Genomic DNA, 18,044 nt, shown 5'->3' with positions numbered 1-18,044 from the left:
CACCTGTCAAGTTTAAAATCTGTGGTATCTTAGCACCTTGTAAAGGTTGCCCTCATTCCATGTCCTGCCTCCAAACACCCCGTGTGGCCCAGTTCTGTCCACCTCTGTGTACTGTAACTATAAATCTGTGGAGGCTGCCGTATGTGTCAGCGCTGACAGAGCTTGAGGCAGAAACTGACAAAGAGGAGTGTCCACAGTAGCGGGGATGATAAAGAGATACCATGGAAAAGGAGAGGGTGACCTGGAGACGCGCCTCAACTCCTCATGGGATGTTGCTATTGACTCTCCAGTCTGGTGCCATCATGAAGTTCATTTTGAAATAATTACATTAATATGTTTTAAGTGGAAACCTTTCGGAATGGCCCCGGAGATTTTAGCGGGGGAAATTGAGTGGAAATTGAATTGAATATAACCGGTGTTTGTCATCAACAATAGGCCACGCTTGAGTGTAACCACTAATCATAATGATTTGTTTAAAGGAACCCAAGACACCCTTTAGCTCAAGCTTCTTCCTACAGGCCATGCAGAAGGAAACAAAAAGTTTATGAGAGAGAGATTAAATCTTTCTGTTCATGACTTTGACTTCATTTTGTCTCTGGCAACATGATTGATTTTTTTCATTCAAACATTGCTGTGGAAATTCGGCTGGCTAGAGACTTTTGTTTACCACATAGAAAGTATCTTCTCTGATATGCCGATATCCATTGCCCTTAAAGCCTGAAATAACTTCTTGTTTCCAGAAACACTAAAATACCTCCAGGTAAAATACATTCAAATCCAATTTTGTCGTAAAAAAGACCACTGCATATGCATTACCTCTAAGTGACTATAGCAAAATTGAGCATTATATAAGCCTGGATCGGGGTGACTGCAACACAGGGGGTCAATTAGATTTTTAATTACATTTCCATTACAGCACAGGACTGCTGCTGCTGGGCTGAAGGAACAGGTAAATATAGACAGGGTTTGCAATAACACATCTGTGATCCATCTGACCACAGGCCCAAGAGCAGAGTCATTTCATTGCAATCTGCTCACACTTTCACCATGGCAATCACTTTTGCTTAATTACAAGATTAGAGGATCTAATTAGAAGATCTGCTGTCTTTGAAATCAACACATCCTTTGAAATGAGACACTTTCGTTGCCCAGAGGGTAGACTTTTCCCTCCTTGTCAAATCGATTGCACTTGAGTGAGTGCGATGGGTTCTGTTTGCTTGTGGATGGGGTGACCCTGCCATTTTTTAAAGGAGATTTCATTGTCTCAATACAGAGAGTAAACACATTAATACAAGGCATCTTGGGAAGTCTGTCAACAACCACCTTGCACACCGAGCGCTTTTGTCACATTATTATTATTATTATTATTATTATTATTGTTATTTTGAAAGCCAGCATTCAATCTAGCACATATTTTACTTTCCTATCACTTAGTCTAAAAGCAATACTTGAAAGTAAAAGTAAAATGTAGTGAAGTGCAGTATTTTATCTCCCCATGTAGAGAAGAGGGAACATTTCCATCCATCATGGAAATGGCATATGGAGAGAAAAGAATTAAGAAAATTGCCACAGACGTTCCTTCCTTTTACAAATAAGCCTGAAGTAACTGTCTTTTTTTATAATGCTTCCATTTGATTTGAGGCAAGATTTTGGGTGTTCGGTTTCTGTCTGTCAGTGCGTTTCAGTGATTGAAGCTTATTTAATATAGTCTCACCACTTGTGTTTCTCCCAAAAGAGAAATTTCAATGTGAACGTTTTTTGAAAATCTGGTTGAATTTAATGAGATTTCTGAATAGAGGGCTTTATTAAACTTTATTAAAACATGAAGGACAACACACAGAGCAACAATTGGCCTTTTACATGGCCATTAATGATATGATCTGCAGCTACATCATCACATATCACCTTGCAGGTCATTCATTGCAAATATTTGATTATGAAGTGCTTCTTTTTGATGTTATTTGGATTACTTGTCAAATCGTGAGGCTTTAATTATGCTGGTGATGTACAGTTCAGTATGATGGTTCTAGAGAAAGGCTGAATGCATGCTAAGACTCAGATCCATGAAATGGCTGTTTGCGGAGGTCATTTCAATATCAATATTATCAGCATTGAAACTAGTTGTGCTGCAGCATTTATTTGAGATATAAATATTTTGTAACATCATACAGGTTTTTACTGTTTGTTTTTTATATATATATTTTTTTTCTTTTTTCTTTCTGAATAATTGCATATATATGGACAAATCTGAAAAAGAATGAAGAAAACGAAAGAGAACTAAATGAGGAAAAATGTAAATAAATAAATAAACATTGACGTGGATACCCAGAGAGCCACAGCAAAGTTCATTTCAAATCTCCACTGGAGCACAGTATCTGTTGCGGCTTGGGCTTCTTTTGAGAAAGTTATTAGAAGTGGGCAATGACCGCCTGAGTCCAGGACGATAAAACAACAGAAGCTTTTTCCTGAGGAAGTGAGGTAATTGACTATGAGTGCAAGATCAAGTGTAGCCATCGGCTCAACTCATGAAGAAAACGACAGCATATCTCCTCCTCACACCTGTGCTAAGAACAGTGAGGCGTAAACCGACAGCGTTCGGCGTTCTTCAGCCGCCTTTGAACATTCTGAATATGAGCTGTACACTTCTAACCTTTTGTCATGGCCAACTGGATCGATACCCCAGGTCTACTGTCTTTTTCTTATCAATGATTGTTGTTATTCCTGTCTTCTCTCAAAAGATGCACTTGTACTGGTTTGAAAAGGAAGATGTGATAAAACGATAGCGTGAAGACACAAAAGAGGCTCATTCTTTAAAAATTCTTCCACTCTTGAAAATGTCAAAACTGATGGAGACAAAAGGAGTGGAATCAATAACTGCTGGTGTAGTATCTGGGTGTCCACACAAGAGATGACGTTACTTGTGCCCTAGTGGCCACAGACTCATCTGTACCATTGTTTTTGACTGAGAAACTGAGTCTTCCACAGTGGTGTTGATGGGACAGATGACCCTCTGAAGTCAATCCATCTATCACACTTTATTGTCTTGGGAGATTTCTTCAAACCAGTAAGCATGACTTCTGGAGGAAGAGATGTGTTGCTGTGCTTCGGCCCTTAGGGTCCTCACCTCAAACCCCTCAGAGACACGTCCTGTCCTCCTTCAGTCCAGATTGCTTTTGCTGTGGTATTTCGCTCATAACTCAAGGTCATGGCATCATGCAGAGCATTATTTGCTCTCATTCTCTTTCCTCCACCTTTTGTCTTCATTTAGACTTTGAACACCAGAATTAAATGTCAGCTTTGGGTTTTGGTTCAGCTGTGCGAAATAGGGCTAAGCAGTGATGGAAGGATGTTAGAATAAACTATAATAATGCTGCTCTTTTAAAAAAGTAGCAACCATTCAAGCTAGTTACAACAAGTATTATAACTGCAGGTATTTAAGCTTGGCAACATATTTTTACATATATCATTATAAATATATATTTATAAATAACATTTTATTTACATTATATAATCATTTATGAATAACTTAATTATATTAACAAGAAGCTAACTGCGTTGAAGGTATTTAAGGCAGGCAACATTTTTTGAAAATCATTGTGAATATTATTATTTTTTTAATTATTAACACTATATAATAGTATCTATCATTAATCATAACTCCATTAGTTTTAATATAATTAAAAAGGATGGTAGCTAACTCCATTAAAGCCATTTAAGGTGCACAAAATATGTTTACATATAATTATAAATATAGATTTATAGATTTTTTTTAAAGTATTATTCATATTATTTTATTTTTATTTATTTTAAAAAAGTAGTAGCTGCTGACTGCATTAAAATGTATTTTTTAAACAGAAGAGTCAAAAAAATGTGAATTTTTAACTGGTGTTTCACACCCATTTTAAATTATGCATTGTTGTGTTGTGTTGTGTTTTGGGTTAAATGAAATGGCCATACACTTAACAGATCATTTCCTGGCAGAAAATTAACAGTACTTTGTTTGTGAAAATAAAGTACCTATAAATATACTTATATCTTATAATTTATATAATTTTTGGAATTATATAATTGTATAAGGACTTTTTAGTTATATAATGATAAATAGGAGAGTGTTTTATTTTTTCAACTTATTGCAGAAGTAGCATGTTACCAGAAAAGCAACAGTATATTTTAAGCATATCAGCTGCTGAAAAATGTAGTAAGGTTAGTAGTGTCACTACTTTTAGTTAGTTACCCCCCAACCATGGAGGCTGAGGCGGTAGATTAGATAGTCTTGTAAGCCAAAGCTGTATACTACACTGAGGCAAGAAACAGGGAATCTAATGAAAAGTTACATAATGGTCTGCGTGTTTGAGTGTGATAACTTCATCTTAACGTAACTGGATTAGAGTGTGCCCAAGCAAAATGAGAGAATATTCAGGTTTTCTGTATATAAGGTGCTGAAGAACTACTGCAGCATTTCTGTTGGAGAAACTGTTCAGCGGAACAGCAAAACTGATAGGATCTTTCATCATGTTTTCTCACTGTAGTTCAGCAGGTGTCCACTCCAGCCAGGTGATTTACCCCATTTCAGGCAACAACAACAATAAAAAAACATGCTTAGTGCATCATCTTGAGACTGATGAAGCTCTTTCCCTTTCTCTCTTTCTCTCTCTCCCATCTCATATTCCTCAACACCACCTCCAGCAGCCTGAGGTGTGAACCCTGAGAGCTCACAGCAATCCTCCTTCACCACAGGACAGATATTTTAGAAACTGGAGACTGTGGACTCTTGGATGAGTGTCAGGCCTGACTAGCGATTCATTGTAGCTGGAGGTGCAGTACGATGTAACGGCACACTCCAAATTGAAGTTATCCTTTAGTCCTGACCTTGGATGAGCTTCCCACAAATGCCGATGCACAAAAATTGGACCCCATCTCAGACTTAGTTAGTTTGGATCAGATCAAAGTCTGCTTTTATCAGTGCCCGATGGCGCTCGCTTTTGCCACTTTTTTCTTGAGAATGAGCATATGCTTTCCATCTAGCTTCATTCCTTCACTCAGTTCCTTCACTTATCTAACTGGGTAATTGGGTATTCCAGTCTCTTATTCTGCAGTCATAAACGTTAAACAGGAATGCTGTTTATGGTAATGATTCTTCCATAAGCACCACGCAATACGTGTAATTATGTGACTCCGTCTAGTCAAATTGAGATGAGAGCAAATTTCTAGGGTTTCATTAAGATGGCAATTTCTTGGAATTACTGAAAATTCCGGAGGCAAAATGGCTGCTGAGATTAGAGGAGGTTGCTTGAGAATTACTCATTTCTAAACCATCTGCTTCTTGAATTACACATTAGCCAAACTGTTGGTTCACAGTGGACTCTTATTGAATTACGGTTCAGTCATTGTGTTAAGGGCGCCCCAACACACCAGCGCACCTCCGAACATGACGTGATCACGGACTTCAATCTTCTCTCTCATCGCTGGGGCTGAGTTCCGCACACCCCTTCATTTATCTTCAGGCTGTAGAGGGTAGAAAGGAGAAAGAGGGCATTAAAATCACTTGAAGCTGAATGGGAACAGACAGTCCTGTCCCTGTCTTCACTCCATTTGTTAAGTTATGTTAATTCCTATCAAATCCATTCAGTGAGAGAATGACCCAAGCAGGCAACAAGCCCATCTGCGTTTGTGGACAAACTGGCAATGGTATCTTGCAGCAAAGTGGATGGGGAAAGAGGTTTAAGAGAAAGAGCGATCTCTGTTTATCTCTCCATCCAGTATATTAACATCTTAATAGGAATTTGAGTTAAATTACGTCTTTAGACCCTCCCTTCCTTTTGACAAGCGTGAATTAGGTGTCAAGCAGATTCCCACTGACTTTAATTGAATCTGCCTTCCCTCCGAAAAAAGGAAATCTGAAGTCAAACTAGCCTATTAGGTTGATCAAGTCATGTTTTGTTGGGTTTGGCAGCATCATTCCTACATCCCACCCCCACCCTTCTCACACACGAGTTGTTTATGAGGTGAGATTGGGTGGGATGTTGTACAAGCACACCGCTCTGTGCTTTCTCGCTTTTCGTTATCCTCTAATAAGTTGTGGCCTGCCGTTTTTGTTTTTTGAACTCCCCCAGGAAATCCCCTCAGCTCTCGGGCTCAGGCCACAGATGAGAGCGGGAGATTGCCGTGGGTAAACACGGGAAGGCTGATCAACTCCTCGTGACTGGATTACCAAGCATCGGATTGCTCAGTCGAGACATCCTTGCCCTCGCTTCCTTTCCCTTCTCATCGCGTTTTTTTATCGAGTGAGATGTTTGGAGTGGGGATGAGCCCGTGGACTGATAAAACAGGACATGGACCGTGAGATGTAGCAGAGAGTTCACATGCTCTACTCCCTGTTGGGTGTTCCCAGGGCTTGATTCTTCTTCAAACTAAGAGATTTCAAGTTTTTCTGTTATGGTGTGTAAAGGTCGCATTAAACCCGTCTTGTAAACCTCTTATCATTACTCCATTATTTAGATGCCTTTTATGTAAAGATTTTATTGTTTTACTTTCGTTCCAGAGTCAAACCCAGACTTTCAATATTAAAATATAAATTATTTAATTAAAATATTATTAAAAAAAATTATGATGATATTTTATTTATGTTTAAAACTATTATAATCTGAACAAAGAGTTGAACCATTTCAATATTTATTGTTTGGAAATGATTTGTCAGTTAAGTTATTTTATATTATAAAGTTATTTCGAGTTATTTCAACCTCGCCCATCAGTAAAGAAGATGCTTGAGATATGAGACGTGTCATGTGAGAGAAAAAATATATAAGTTGTGAACAAAACATTTTTGTGTCATTCCCAGTCAAGCTGTAATTGTCAAATTATGCAAATTAAAAGTGTACAAATATTTAATTGTTTATTTAGGATACATAAAATGCTAACTGTGAAATTAACAATTTGATGTTAAAAATGTCACTTCCACAACATAATGCTATTAAACACAATACATAATTTGAGATATGGTGGAAATATTTAACATTATCAGGAAAAAAATACATTTATCATTGGACTAAAAGTCCACAAGACTAAATGAGCCCATACTTAAAGAAACACCCCTTGATCTAAACAGAAAAGTGTGGCGCAAATCTCAGGTGTTGATAATTAACAGGTTTATTGACATGAAGAGCTTTCATGTCTTTCTTTGGCCGGCTCTAGAGCGATGTCTCCTGTCTATTTTCTCTCAGTACTTCTCTTCAAACTGTTTAATTTCCGAGCCGAGTGTGAGATATTGATGAAAAATTGTGCTCCTCCTTTGCTCTGTGAAGAACCAATCAAGTCCACAAACCAGCATTAACTTTGGGTTGTCATGGATCCCTACACTTGATCAATAAACTTCACATATCATTACGCCGCGCAGCCTCAGAGGCCTGCCTTGTTCTCAGGGTGAAATGGAATGAATCTTTGTTAAAAATTGCTTGTGATTCGCACTTTTAGTCTTGAGGGCAAAGTGTATTTCTTTAGCTCTGACTCCAGCTCACAGTTTGTGCCAGATTCGTTTGAGTTATAGTCAGGACTGTATTTGACAGAAGAATATAAACAACAAGGCCTGTGTCTTCAGAGCTCCTCTGTCACACTCGTAAATGTTTAAGCTATTTTCACTCTCACACATTCTGTTTGCATCAGTTCTGCTTGTTGGTGCCTGTCTATAGTTTGGAGGTCTTATTCCAGAGAGGTGGATTTCAAAGATACTTGAATTCCCATTATTTAAAAAGTCTTACACACATATCGCAATATTTTTTGTTAAATCTACATGCATGTAATTTCAACATGCATGTTCTTATGTTTTACTATATTATTAAATGTTCCTCATTTAATAACTAAATGTTTTTATTGTACTAAATTCTGTTCTTTCTCTTCCAATGATTTACTTTTTTTCCAGTAATATTTCCAATATCTCATTATAGCTAATCAAAATGTTTCTGACTAAGATTAATACTAATGTCTTTGTCCATTATGGAATCGCAAAATGAACATAATGTTGTGTATCTTGTCTAAAAAAAAAAGCCATTTGGTTGCGCTAGAGATTATTCTTATAAATAACGCATTATAATATGTACCTTATAATTCACCTCATAATCAGCTGTACTGTATGTTATTTAACCATAGCTCAGACGAGACCACTTTGGCAAGTTACTTGAGTTTATTGAACACAATTATCTTTGGAGGTATGGTTCCTTATGGGGGTTCTTGCTCCATAATTAATGACATGCATAGCTTTAGCATTAACCCCCTATAGAACCATCCGCTCGAGTGATATACAGATTTAAGACAGTTTAGTAATGTCTTTAAGCAAAAGCTTTAACTTGTAGACGTAGCAGTGAAATCCGGGACGTCTGTACGGTAGGTTGGCTATGGATGAGTGTCTCCGCTAGGACTTGGAAACTTTGGTAATCTGAAACAAAGAAGACAACAGCCAGAAGGTGCACAGAAATATGCTTGATACTTATAGTGGTGAGGGCGGGAGGGTTGCGAGCAGTTTAAGCATATTTCCCAGGCAGTAGTGCCACGTATATATATCCTCCCGGTCTGATAGGAGAATGGTAGTGGGTGGAGCGATTTGACAGCTGACCGCATCAGCTGATCGCGGCCTATGCCTACGTGGCCTGTCTGAACTAACGCTGCGCTCAATTTATAATAAAAAATAAATAAATATGATATACTACTGTTCAAAATCTTTTTGAAATAAATAAATGTATTCAGCAGAGATGTATTAAATTGACTAAAAGTGACTAAAATGTATAATGTTACAACATATTTCTGTTTTAAAAAAATGCTGTTCTTTTGAACTTTCTCTTCACCAAAGCATCATGAAAAATGTATTGAGGTTTCCACAAACAGATTAAGCTACAAAACTGATTTGATCATATTTAAAAATGATTTCTGAAGGATTTGTTCATATTTGAAAATGATTTCTGAAGGATCATGTGACTGAAAATTCAGCTTCATCATTATCTAATATTTCATAGTACTGTTTTTACTGCATTTTTAATCAAATAAATACAGCCTTGGTGAGCACAAGAGACTTCTTTAAAACCATGAAAATGAAAACATCTTAACGACCCTAAACTTTTGAACGATAGTATACATATTTAAAATGGGATTGTAATGCATTATACATTATATACAGGCTTCACATGCAGTGTTACTTAAAATGTTCTGTTTGTTGAAACTGTTGCAAGTAACACATCATCTCTTGGCTCTTTCTCTCAGATTCACAAGCAGGAACAGAAGCACAGAGATCGTTGGACCATGCGGTTATTGGAGGCGTGGTGGCCGTCGTGGTCTTCGCCATGTTGTGTCTTCTCATCGTTTTGGGACGATACTTTGCAAGACACAAAGGTAATTCAGCCCCCAGACTGTCTTTTGGCACATTTCTAAGGTCAATAGACTTTCTAATTATTTTGGATAAGTTCTGAATTGGGAAAGAAGTCATTCTGCTGTCGAAGCTCTGCATGTACTTTAAATTGGCCCGTGGCTACGACCACATTAAGGCCAGTATCCCTCTGAGTGCATCGCGCTGTTGTGTTCTGTAATATAAAATGGGCGCAGCATCTCTGCATTTCATCAGGGCTACTGCCTTCATTATCACGCCACAGACTGAGAGGATGGGAATAATCCCACTCGGAAATGAAGTTTGAAGTGGATCGCTTATTCCCACCTCCTTGTAACACTTCCCAAGGTTGATTTTAAAGCGCAAAGTCAAACCGAACCCAAACCTGGAGAGGATGTTATGGAAATTTCCTGAATTATTAGCCACAAATAACAGATTTATTCTTCTGAGTACGTGTCAGACTCAGTTTTTGTTTCTTTCTTGTTTGTTTTATCTAATAGCGCTCGATCTAGAGGGTCAGGTTTTGTTTGCCGTATCTCCATCATGGGGTATTAGTTTGGGAACGTATCACCTGTTGTTCTCGCACATGAAAGACATTATAATGCAACCAAGTGGAGCCTGGTGAAATGAATGGCTTATTTATGGGCAGGTAAAGTCCCATGGATCAACCCTCACTCTAAATTAGAGAAGCTTCTCCAGATGGTATTTAATCTCTTTTAAAACCCTGCAATTGCATCAATCAGAGGCCCTGGGGTGCTGGAGATATTGCTTTTATCAACACGCTTTTCTTTGAAACCCACACAGGCACCTACTTCACACACGAAGCCAAGGGGGCAGATGACGCGGCGGACGCCGACACGGCCATCATCAACGCCGAAGGGGGCCACAACAACTCGGACGAGAAGAAGGAATACTATATCTGAGTCCCGAGGCCTCTGTTGTTCTTAATATTTTCTTTTGTTTTGTTTTTGGCGGGAGGGGGTGGGGCATGGGGGAACTGAGATTACTGAGTTTGTTTATTTGTTTATTTGGATTGAATGACGTAGAATGCTACACGGGCAGCTGAGAAGATGTAGGTATTTGTGTTATACAGCGAGATCGGGGTCGGGGGTGGGGTTTAGGGGTGGGCGGGAGACCAGACGTTGCCAGATAAGAGTGTAGAAAGCGTCACCACACAGCACCTCCCCAACTGCTGGTATTTTTCGTTCATTTCTTGACCATTTGCAGAAAATTCTGTGCCTTGTTCTGAATTTCTTTTCTTAGTCATGCTTTAAACACCATTGATCATGTCACACCTCTAAACCCCCATTCCCGAACATCCTCACACACACACACACACACACACCACCATCTCTGATTATCGACGTGCTGTCTGCTTTTCTATGAAGGTACATGAGTGCACACCTCAACGCATTCCCCTACACTGTGGGCATCTCCTTCAAAACACCATATCCTCTGTACTAAGAGCAGGCCTAGTCACATGACAGCGTTTTGATTTACTCAATCCCAGGTCATCAGCATCATGAAGGGAAGTACATGCAACTTTTACCCCAACAATTTGATGAGACCGGTGGAGAAGTGATCCTGGACGTTGCACCTGTTTTATTTCTTTTTTTCTTTTCTTTTTTTTATTATACTGTATGTGCCAGTACATTTGAAGTTTGGAATGGGCAGAGGCGCAGACGAACAGTCCCTGCTACTCTGTACCTACGGAGGCTTCGTTCTGCTCATTTAGACAAAGCAAAAAGCCCTTTCAGTTATTTATTGTTTCAATATAATGATGTCTTAGGTTTTGTCTGCATTTTCATTCAGAAACGCACATGCCATAATGACGAAAGAGTCGCCGTCACTGAAAAAGGTCTAAATGCTGTGGCTTACATTTTGTTTTCTCGTCTTATGCTGTAATTTTCCATGCAAGGTTGCTGAAGGTGACCCTCTAGCACACGTTAATAACTACCTAAAATTGTGTCAAAGCGAGACGTTTTCTGGTTTTAGAGTGTTTTGTTAGACTCAAGGGAGGAAGCGCCACAACTATCATGTTTGTAGATGTACAGAGAGGGAAGATATGGAAATGATTTGATTACTATAACTTTACTACCTTAAAATGCATTTTAACAGCCAAAAAACATCTGCATTTGTGTATCTGGTTTGTAGGCGAGTCAGTAAGGATGTGACATTGATGTTAAGCAGTCCTACAAGTGTGTAAGGGTATATGATTGCCTGTCAAGTGAATTGCCTGTTTGTTCTTCCTCAGAGGAAATAGTGGCGATTGCAGCTAGCTTATCCTAGTGATACTAGTATATGAATATAAACTGCCCAAATATCTTAGACTACATGGTGCGAAAAAGCACCACAGCAAAATAATTTCCTCTTGTAAACAATGCGTGTTTTATTGTTTATAATTGCTGTGAGTTGCTCCTCTGGGTTCCTGCTTATGCACAGCAGTCCTGGGCTTGAAATGAGGTTAGTTTGAATGGAAAGTGAAATAAACAGTCTCTATAAGAAAAAAAAATGTGAAAAAGCTTTTAATAACATTCCAAATATTTTAGGAAAACAGTCTGTGATGTAATTACCCGCTAATGTGGATTTCCCCCTATATTTACAGTCGTTGTCAACACATGACGCTAAACAAAAAGGAGCTCTCTTTGCTCCTGTAAACACATTAGACATTTCACTGAAGCCTAGCTACAAACGTAGCACCCATTGAGGATACATAATATAAGGTGGATAAGATGTCTAAAGTACTTTCCCTAAAGAGAAGTGTTTCTTCTCACTTCCTCATGACTCTCGCTGTAGTGTAAGTGAAGTTAGATGCCATAGTTTAGACCCTGCTGAAACCAACCTCAGTGTGTAAATAAAACGGCGAGGTTGAGGGGGGGAAACACACTCTTGTTTGCTTTATTTTTCTTATTCAAAAAAACAAATAAAAAACAAGCATCCACTGAGACATTTTAGAGTATGTGCATTAACCATGAGAAACACTTTGGACGCTTTTGTTTTTTCGTAGAATACAAATCCGAGGGAATGTCTTGCAGCTTGATGGTTACCGTTGCAGTTGAGATATACAGTTGTGTGGCTTGTGCTTAACTAGTGAGCATCATTTAGCTTTGGTCTGGCAGCTTCTGAACAGGATTTCAGACATCCCTTCTCTTTTCCGTACGTGAGACATGACATCAGTATACTAATTTGTGGTATTTAGACTGGGACGATGTACATTTTGTTCAACTTGTTATGTTAGACCTGTTTTAAATGTGATTAATGTGGTTCAATCCACTCTACTAGGCGTTTGAGGACTTCAGATAGACGGTCGATGGGAAGACGCGGTTACGCCAGTGATCTATTTTATCATTCGTTTCTTGTACAGCAAGTCGAAAAAGGTTTAATTGAAAATGTCCAAATATAACAACTTGTTTTGAGATGTGAACTGGGTTCGGTTTCAGTTTTGTAGTTTGTTGTTGTGTTTGTTGTTTTCATTGATTTATTAGTGCCCCCTGTTTGATAGTGCAACAGTGTTACTGATGGAACTTGCTTTGATTTCTTTTATTTGAACTTGACAGTATAATTTAAGCCCTGTCTCAGGTTCACGTACAATAAACAGTATGTTTGCATCTCAGGTAGAATGCAAAGTTACGGCCCCCCCGATTAAGAAAGTGAAAAAAAAAAATCAAGCTGGATCTCAAATCAAATGGAGAATTTGACGTTTTGTTTAATATTTTTGTAGTTCTTGTTTATTTGGTGCACTGTAAAATGTGTACGTAATGTACACGCAATGTTGAGTATTATCTTTTTTTCAGACCTACTTCACACTGAGAGGACAGTAAAAGGACCAACCCGATCTCATGAGAAAACGTAATTATTTGACGAGATTTAGAAGAAAAAAAACTAAGCATGAGAGTTTACCACTAAACCTACCCCTCAGTGGGGCGTAAGCAAATTGTTCGAAAACATACAATTGAGATTATACAAATTCACCAAAACGTAAAATAGTTACGAATTGCCATGAGAGTGTGTTGGGGAAAATTCAAAGTTGACATGTTTCTTGTTCTGGTTCCAGATAGGTTGGAAAGTGTTACGTTTTTCATTCATTGTTTTTAGGTTGGTTATTTTTTGTCTTTCTGCTGTACTTGGGCAATGTTACTGTGTATTAATGAAGAAAAATGATATCCACATTCCCATACACATTTTGTATTTGTTCATATTAGACATTTTTACAAAAAAAAAAAAAAAAATGGAGAGTTCTTGTCTTAATAAAAAAGAAAAGATATTAATGTTCAAAGTAATGGTTGGTTTGGACGGTGTTATTTTTTCCTGTGTGACATGAATCTTTTGAAGGTAAAGTCAAACTTCTAAAAGCATGACTGAAAAGACATCTATTTTGCTGTCATCAATGATCTACACAGCACTGGGAACAGAATCCATTTGAAAACTGACAGAATGTGGTACGTTCATCTTACAGGATGCTTGTGGCATTAATATTTGAGATTCACCATCTTCCATATATTTTCACAAAAGAGTGTTACATTAAATATTCCTAAAAAATCAATTCAGCTATTCTCAAGGTCCTTGGCATGTTCTTTAGGCCAGTGCATAATGTCTATATAAGAAAAATTTCAAATATTTCATTTATCATGTGGTCAAATACGCTCCAGAGTGTTGAATTTGCTCCCACAGATACGTAAGCTAATTTTATTTCTAAATGCATTGAGATGCCTGCTAAAACACCCCAGGATCATTAAAGTTTACTTTTGCTTTAGAGCGAGTTCAAGAAATCCAGTCGGGGCTTACGCTTCCCCGTCTCCTTATTATCCTTGGCATTCTCCAGCTCTGTCACACTTTTGCATTGTGCTTTTATTCAGCTGAACTTTGACCGAGGCAGCCTACAGAAATAACATCTCTCCCAGGTATAGCGCACTCCCCACCGCTTCTTTCTCAAGCTGTCTCATGCCCGCACCCTGACCTCGCCGCCCAGTGGCAATCTCAGCGACACACTCTGCAGATGCTGACCTTGAGTTGTAGCTTTTCTTCTTTTTTTTCCTCCCGCTATACGATGCCTGGTTTTTGATTGCCTGAGCAGGAGCTCAGCACCAGGGTTGTCACACTGCCAAGGCTCAAAGTCACCCTCTGCTCAGATAGGATGGATCTCAAGGTACAGGCAGAGAGGAGCACAGATGTCACGTGGAATCATCTCCGTTCCAGAGAGAGACAGAACCAGGTCTGAGGGAGAAGAGAGCGCCTCGTGGCTCAAGGCGATGACAGGATTTCATCATGTCCTGCAGCTTTGCTAGATTACAGCAGACTCTGTAAAGTTACACTATATCTGGATTTAAAATCACATTTTAATAATTTTTGACATTTTCTCGAGCGAATTGTTGCAATTTAAAGTGATATTTTACACAATTCTGTCATCATTTACTCAGCCTCATGTCATTCCGAAACCTGATGCTGTTCACTTCCACTGAAGACAAAAAGAGAATTTTGATACTTGGAAAGCAAATAGGCTAGGTCATGGTTATAACAAAAACTAAGGTTTTTGTTCTTCTTTACAATGATGTCATATTTACAACCTGATTTTTTTTTTTTTTTAAGTATTATACTACAAAAAGTTTAAAGTTCGAGTTACCCCTCGTGCACATCTATGTAAAACAATAACATTTGTTCACACAGTGAACAAATTATCATTTATTGTCATTGAGTGTTTTATTATCAACATCATATTTGATTATATTTTTAAGAACAGATTACTGATGATGAGATTTTATATATAAATTGCGGTAACACTTTATTTTGCAGTGTCCTTGTTACACATGTTGCGTGTAGTTACTATAGTAATACTATAGTAATACTAACTAACTGTAAATTATGCATAATTATATGCAAGTAACCCTAAACCAAACCCTAATCCTAACCTAACTCTATAGTAAGTAAATGTAGTTACTTAATATTACTCAGTACTTGTATAATTATATAAATGTATTATTACATTGTAACAAGGACACCTTAAAATAAAGTGTAACCTAAATTGCTGATGTCCATTTCAATCTTAGAACCAATTATTTAATTTTTTTATAAAAACCTTCTACATGTTTTCTTTCTTAAAAAAATGTTACATATTGGAAGTTTCTCTTCATTTCCTCCTATGGTAACTTCATTATATGACACAAGTATATGAAAAGAACTGCATGCAGATTCTTCAGAAATTCACACTGAAGCAACAGCGTACAGGTCTGGAATGACATGAGGGTGAGTAAATAATATCAGAATTGTAATTTTGTGTGAACCGTCCCTGACTACAGGACATCAGGTCTATTGCGATCTCATATAGAGGAAGAGCTCACCTTTACAGACTCTAAATGGATCCATTGAAGGTAGTTGGAAAGGGGAAAGTCATTCACAGCATCAATAGTGTGTCTTAATAGCACTGGCCCTCCACTCACTGCAGTCTGGGTCCACAGGTGAGAAGGGGACTGATTCCTGAAATTGCAAGAGATTTACAAGGATAGAGATGGAAGAATAATCCATTAAAGCCAATATGGGTTTTGTCTCTATACAGTCATTTATTGACATCATATTTGACTCAAAAAGTGCTTGGACACTTGTCACATTTAAAGATTTTATGAAATAAAATATCAAAGCAATTGGTGTTTATTTCAAAGAAAAGTTGCACAAGCACACTCAAGCTCTCACTAAAAGAGGTCATTATTAGATTTAATTATCAATATAAAACAATAGATTTAGGCCTGGTTTCACAGACAGGGCTTAGATCAAGCCAGGAGTCGGGTTTAGTTTAGTTCAGTTAGGAAATTTAAGTAGCTTTTATTAGCGTGCCTTAGAAAAAAAACATTACTGGTGTGTAGTATCTTGAGACAAAACAATGGCAGTGACATATTTTAAGATATGTCAGTGCAAGTTCCTTTCAGACAGCCTAAACATGTGTTTAAGTCTGGGATTAGTCTTAATCCTTGTCTGTGAAACCAGGGGTTTCTGTTGAAAATTAAGTAACTGGGCACTTTCTGCTTGTTCATGGTTAATACGATGAATTACACACATGGTTACTCTGATAGGACAACTGTGTGAACGCGAGGAGAAATTACTTCATACATCCACTCAAAACCAATGTTCAGAAGTAATTGAAAAAAATCTGTTCAATGCAAAGATTTTCAGACATTTTTAAGTGTGACTTAAGTGTCAAAATACTATACTGTAACAACTGGTAATTATATGTATGCAATAATAATGACCCTCCCTATGCCATTTAGAATGAATTACACCTTTGTCGGCTGGAGACCCAAGTATGGTTTGAAGACGAAAAACGTATCAAGCACAATGTTCTCACCATTCCTGATTTCTAACACACTCTCACAGCGTTTGGCGTAGTCTTGCGGCTATCACAGCAGAAATGAAAGCTGATGCTCTCCGTATGTTCTTCTACCATCTTCGGTGCGTTCATCTTGTCACATGAATGATCCAAAAAAAAAAAAAAAAAAACATAGGCCTACACTTACAAAAAAAACATAGACCCTCCCCACGAAGAAATCAGGACAGAAGTAGACAAAAGAGACGGATTAAAACACCAGGCGTAAACGGGTATGTGTCCCCCTCGTCTACTTGTGATCCGATCGATCAAAACGCATCTTAATACCAGGTGTAAACAGGGCCTATGAGGTAAGGATGAAAAACACTTGCCCTCAATGTGATTTGCATATTTCGTTTCATTCCTCTTCTTGCTGATTGGAATGGATTTTAATTCAATTGCTGATCAAACCAGTCAGCAACTTGTCAAGAAACTGCACACTGTTAGAAAAGTGCAGCAGACTTGTGTGAAGTCTTAAGCAGAGTTTGTGTACAGCATCCATTATTTCTATTTAATAAAAGACAAACAAATCCCAGCTGGTGTCACCTAAAACATCTCACTAGTTGTGTCACAATGAGTAATAAGGCTGCTAACTGCATGTAAGTCACTGTGAACCTTATTTATGTCTTTGAAGTCTTTTTGGCTGACTTTCTTCTCATCTCTTGTTAGTGGGATGCAGAGATTTCTGCCATGGCGACGGCCTCTCGGGGGGTCTGAGGAACAACAGCTCTTTTCTACGACTTCTTAATGATCTAGGATCTGTGAAACAACTCCCATATTCGTCTTATTAGTTCAGTGTTGTTCTCTAACTGCACCAACCTGCTTGCAAACTGCAGTTTCCCAGATGGCAAACATTTGCTTTGATTTTAGCCGAAGCGAGAGGCTGTTAATGAGACTTTGATGAAAGTAACAGTCTTTGTTATATAATACACCTATAGTACACCTACAGCTGTAAAGCAGCAAGTGTAATACTTTTCAGTAATCATCCATTCAAGCTGAAATATGATAAAGAGCAGTGTTTGCATTTGCATTGCAGGCATGAATGCGTCCTCTCTATCAAACTTTCAGTTGCCACAGGATATCCAGATATAAATGCTTCCTAATAAAGTCAGCTCCAATTTTTTTTCCTTCTGCTTCCCCCCCCGTATCCCTGGCACATAGGTGAGTCGGCTATGTGCCTCCTCTCATGCTGATTGGATAGATCATTTGAATGTGTTTCTCCTGAACTTTGTTAATAAAACATAATTTGCTATCAGGATGTGAAGAGAGTTTCAACCAGTATAACAAAAATGTGTTTATAAAACAAACTGCTTATTTTTCTATTTA

At 38.1% G+C, this 18,044-nt stretch overlaps 1 protein-coding gene across 3 annotated transcripts in view; it reads left to right on the top strand.

Moving 5' to 3' along the window:
• cadm1a (cell adhesion molecule 1a) overlaps positions 1 to 13,647 on the top strand; it is a 269,832-nt gene extending 256,185 nt beyond the window's left edge. For all 3 annotated transcript variants that reach the window (XM_082141148.1, XM_082141149.1, XM_082141147.1), the window contains 2 exons: positions 9,247 to 9,375; positions 10,172 to 13,647. In XM_082141148.1, coding sequence (XP_081997274.1) covers positions 9,247 to 9,375; positions 10,172 to 10,290 — 248 coding nt within the window. In that variant the 3' untranslated portion in view covers positions 10,291 to 13,647. The remainder of the gene's footprint in view (positions 1 to 9,246; positions 9,376 to 10,171) is intronic.
• Positions 13,648 to 18,044: the final 4,397 nt, after the last annotated feature.

Source organism: Leuciscus leuciscus (genome assembly GCF_965113295.1).
Source record: "Leuciscus leuciscus genome assembly, chromosome: 16".
Classification (NCBI taxonomy): domain Eukaryota; kingdom Metazoa; phylum Chordata; class Actinopteri; order Cypriniformes; family Leuciscidae; genus Leuciscus; species Leuciscus leuciscus.
The sequence above is the reverse complement of the archived record's forward strand: the minus strand, read 5'-3'. Positions and strand labels throughout refer to the sequence as shown.